The sequence below is a fragment of the Thalassophryne amazonica genome, unplaced genomic scaffold (assembly GCF_902500255.1).
Source record: "Thalassophryne amazonica unplaced genomic scaffold, fThaAma1.1, whole genome shotgun sequence".
NCBI lineage: Eukaryota > Metazoa > Chordata > Actinopteri > Batrachoidiformes > Batrachoididae > Thalassophryne > Thalassophryne amazonica.
Genome location: NW_022986279.1, coordinates 93,539 through 97,325, shown reverse-complemented (window position 1 = coordinate 97,325; position 3,787 = coordinate 93,539). Strand labels below are relative to the sequence as shown.

The 3,787-nt window shown below is 42.9% G+C and overlaps 1 protein-coding gene across 1 annotated transcript; it reads right to left on the bottom strand.

Moving 5' to 3' along the window:
- Positions 1 to 392: 392 nt before the first annotated feature.
- LOC117505958 (serine/threonine-protein kinase pim-2-like) lies at positions 393 to 2,058 on the bottom strand. The gene is made up of 6 exons (XM_034165497.1): positions 1,930 to 2,058; positions 1,784 to 1,831; positions 1,483 to 1,698; positions 1,066 to 1,237; positions 809 to 979; positions 393 to 507 (listed from the first exon to the last, which is right to left on the bottom strand). Exons 1-6 carry the CDS (start codon positions 2,056 to 2,058, stop codon positions 416 to 418), a joined length of 828 nt encoding a protein of 275 aa, XP_034021388.1. The 3' UTR covers positions 393 to 415.
- Positions 2,059 to 3,787: the final 1,729 nt, after the last annotated feature.

Below are 3,787 nucleotides of genomic sequence, written 5' to 3'. Positions count from 1 at the left end.
GTTTTGCCAAAAGAGTGACTGATTCAATCAGTGGGTTTAGGCAACTGAGCATTTGGTTCAGACAACAGGGTTTACAGTGTTTTAGCAACTGAGAAAAATTCTAAAGCATTGCTCAAGGGCAGCCTGCCTCTACATGCTGCTTATGAGATTGGTGTAAGTAGACCTCATCACATGTCTGTTTATGTATCACACCCATCGTATCTGTATCAGCCCGAATCCAAAGGACATAGTCTGCTAACAGTGGTCACTATATCAACTCAAACTTTATTTCAGAAGCACAAAACGATGGCAGTCGACCAAAATGCAGAAGAATAAAAATAGGCACCAGGTTATGCCCAAAAATAAATAAATACAATTTGGAAAACACTGCAGAAAAGAGGTGCATGTAGCAGTGATGAAGACGTGCTGCGGCGCGTCACTGGAGCCAGGGGTGAGCCAACAGCTGCTCAAAGTCAGGTCGCTCCTCCGGACGGATGCAAAGACATTTGTCCATGAAATCCTGGCAGTCTGAGAAAAATCACAAGAGCAAAGATAAATGTTGGAACCTGATACATTTATCCAAAACCATAAACAAAAAATAAAATCAAGTTGTGTTGTAGACAGAGAAAAAATGGATGAAAACCCCACAGTCTGGATTAGAGTGAGAGAATAATAATAATCATAATAATAATAATACGTTTATCTGTGGGGCGCTGTCATAATAAGGACTTTAGACGTCCTGAGCAGGTTCACCACTTATCAAGAGTAAACCAGCGTGGAACTGCTCTGGAGTGAGAAGAAAAGCTCCACAGTTTTTGGGGCGTCTTACCTTTAGATGCTTTCAAATTCATATTCAGTTTGTTTTCCAGGAACCGTTTGGTGTCAAAGTTGTCACTTCCCAGGAGTTCGTACAACACCACCCCCAGCTGCCACACGGTGAAAGGAATGGCCCTGTACTGCTGCTGTAGTTGACATTCAGGAGGGCAAATGTCCCACGTACCTGCAATAAAGAGCAGACAGATTAGACAGACAGAAGGTATAAAAGGTGCCAATCCAGAGATTAGGAGCACGAGCCAAACAGTATACCTGTAAAATCTTTGTACCATCCCTCCTTTGCATGTGTGCCACAACCAAAATCGATAATTCTCACTCGTTCACGTGTCGTCTCAATCAGGATATTTTCTACCTTGATGTCCCGATGAAAGACACCCTGTGCATGGAGGATCACGGCTGCAAGGACCAACTGGTGCATGATGTACTGAAAGACAGCAACAGGAGACTGATGACATCAGCAAGACAACAACAACACAACAACCAGTGTGTGTGTGTGTGTGTGTGTGTGTGTGTGTGTGTATTTTCTTTACTCTGTTTCATGTTACGTCAGAATGATCTGACTAGATGTGTTTTCACCCATAGGTGGCGCTATTTTCAAATGTTGCTGTGTTTAAAACCTTTCAGCACTTTTACAGTGTCGTTAGACTGAAATGACATTAAGCTGCTTACTTTGGCCTCTTTCTCCAGAATGACTTTCTTCTGGGAAACATAGTCGACGAGGTCACAGCAGGGATACGGTCTCTCCATCATCAAGATCAGCTCATTGTCTTTGACTTGCCAGTCCAGCAGCAAGACAGCAACAGAGTCCCAAACAGGACAATCAGCTGTGGCTGCTTCCATGAGCATGGCCTCCAGGGGAGCATATTTAGTTTTACCATCTGTCACCTAAAAACACAAAACAGAGTCAGAATAAAACCTGTGTGCAAATAACAGCTATTTGGAAACGGGGGATTCAGACCAAGAAACTTACCACTGGAACCCACCGCACAAGGTCCAAAGGGATGTGTTTGATGGCCACCTAGAAGATCATGACCCAAGTCCTTTGGTTAGCACTTTTCATGACTCATGACCCGACTGACAAATAAAAAAGGTCGTATGTGTTGATTTCAGACTGACCTTCATGTCATTTACATAGCCGGCGTAGACGCGGCCAAAGCCTCCTTTACCCAGCAGACTCGTCTCAACGTACGCAACTGTTCCAATTAGAAACACCTTCGTTAGACCACATTTGGCATCGAAACTCATGGAAAATCTCCCAGCTTTAGTGTTTATGCACATGACAAAAATAAATAAATAAATCTAGAAAGGCTTCAAATCACAAAAAAGTCTAAACAGAAATAAATGTGTTTAATACAAACACACGGCTTTCAATGTCAGAGAAGACAAAATGCATTTACCAACCTGTTTTCACCTTCATTTTCACCTTCTAAGACACCAGTGAGCCATTTATGAACTATCACTGAAAATTATACAAATATTAATCGTTGACTAACCCCCCCCCCCCCCCAAGACCTTAACACTAACATCAGCTACATTTTTTTATAAATTGTTTTTCTTTAAGTTAGTTGACAACTTCAACTTCTCTTGAAATCTGCAATGATCAATCACAGACATGTGTCTGATCTATAATGGTTACACTGAAACACGGAGCAAAAACCACTTGAAGATGGGACGAATAGACTGAGGAACGATTACACTGAGGGACAAACAGACTGAGGGACAAATAGACTGAAGGACGAATAGACTGAGGGACGAATAGACTGTGGAACGATTAGACTAGGGGACGAACAGACTGAGGGACAAATAGACTGAAGGACGAATAGACTGTGGAACGATTACACTGAGGGACAAACGGACTGAGGGACAAATTCACTGAGGGACGAACAGACTGAAGGACAAATAGACTGAGGGACAAATAGACTGTGGAACGATTACACTGAGGGACAAACAGACTGAGGACAAATTCACTGAGGGACAAATAGACTGAAGGACGAATAGACTGAGGGACAAATAGACTGTGGAATGATTACACTGAGGGACAAACAGACTGAGGGACAAATAGACTGAAGGACGAATAGACTGAGGGACAAATAGACTGTGGAACGATTACACTGAGGGACAAATAGACTGAGGGAGAAATAGACTGAGGGACGAATAGACTAAGGGACAAATAGACTGAAGGACAAATAGACTGAGGGACGAATAGATTAAGGGACAAATAGACTGAAGGACAAATAGACTGTGGAACAAATTCACTGAGGGACAAACAGACTGAAGGACAAGATTAGACTAGGGGACGAACAGACTGAGGGAAAAACAGACTGAAGGACAAATAGACTGTGGAACGATTACACTGAGTGACAAACGGACTGAGGGACAAATAGACTGAAGGACGAATAGACTGCGGGACGAATAGACTGTGGAATGATTAGACTAGGGGACGAACAGACTGAGGGACAAATTCACTGAGGGACAAATAGACTGAAGGACGAATAGACTGAGGGACGAATAGACTGTGGAACGATTACACTGAGGGACAAACAGACTGAGGAACAAATTCAATGAGGGACAAACAGACTGAAGGACAAATAGACTGAGGGACAAATAGACTGTGGAACAATTACACTGAGGGACAAACAGACTGAGGGACAAATTCACTGAGGGACAAATAGACTGAAGGACGAATAGCCTGAGGGACAAATAGACTGTGGAACGATTACACTGAGGGACAAACAGACTGAGGGACAAATAGACTGAGGGAGAAATAGACTGAGGGACGAATAGACTAAGGGACAAATAGACTGAAGGACAAATAGACTGAGGGACGAATAGACTAAGGGACAAATAGACTGAAGGACAAATAGACTGTGGAACGAATTCACTGAGGGACGAACAGACTGAAGGACAAATAGACTGAGGGACAAATAGACTGAGGGACAAATTCACTGAGGGACAAATAGACTGAAGGACGAAT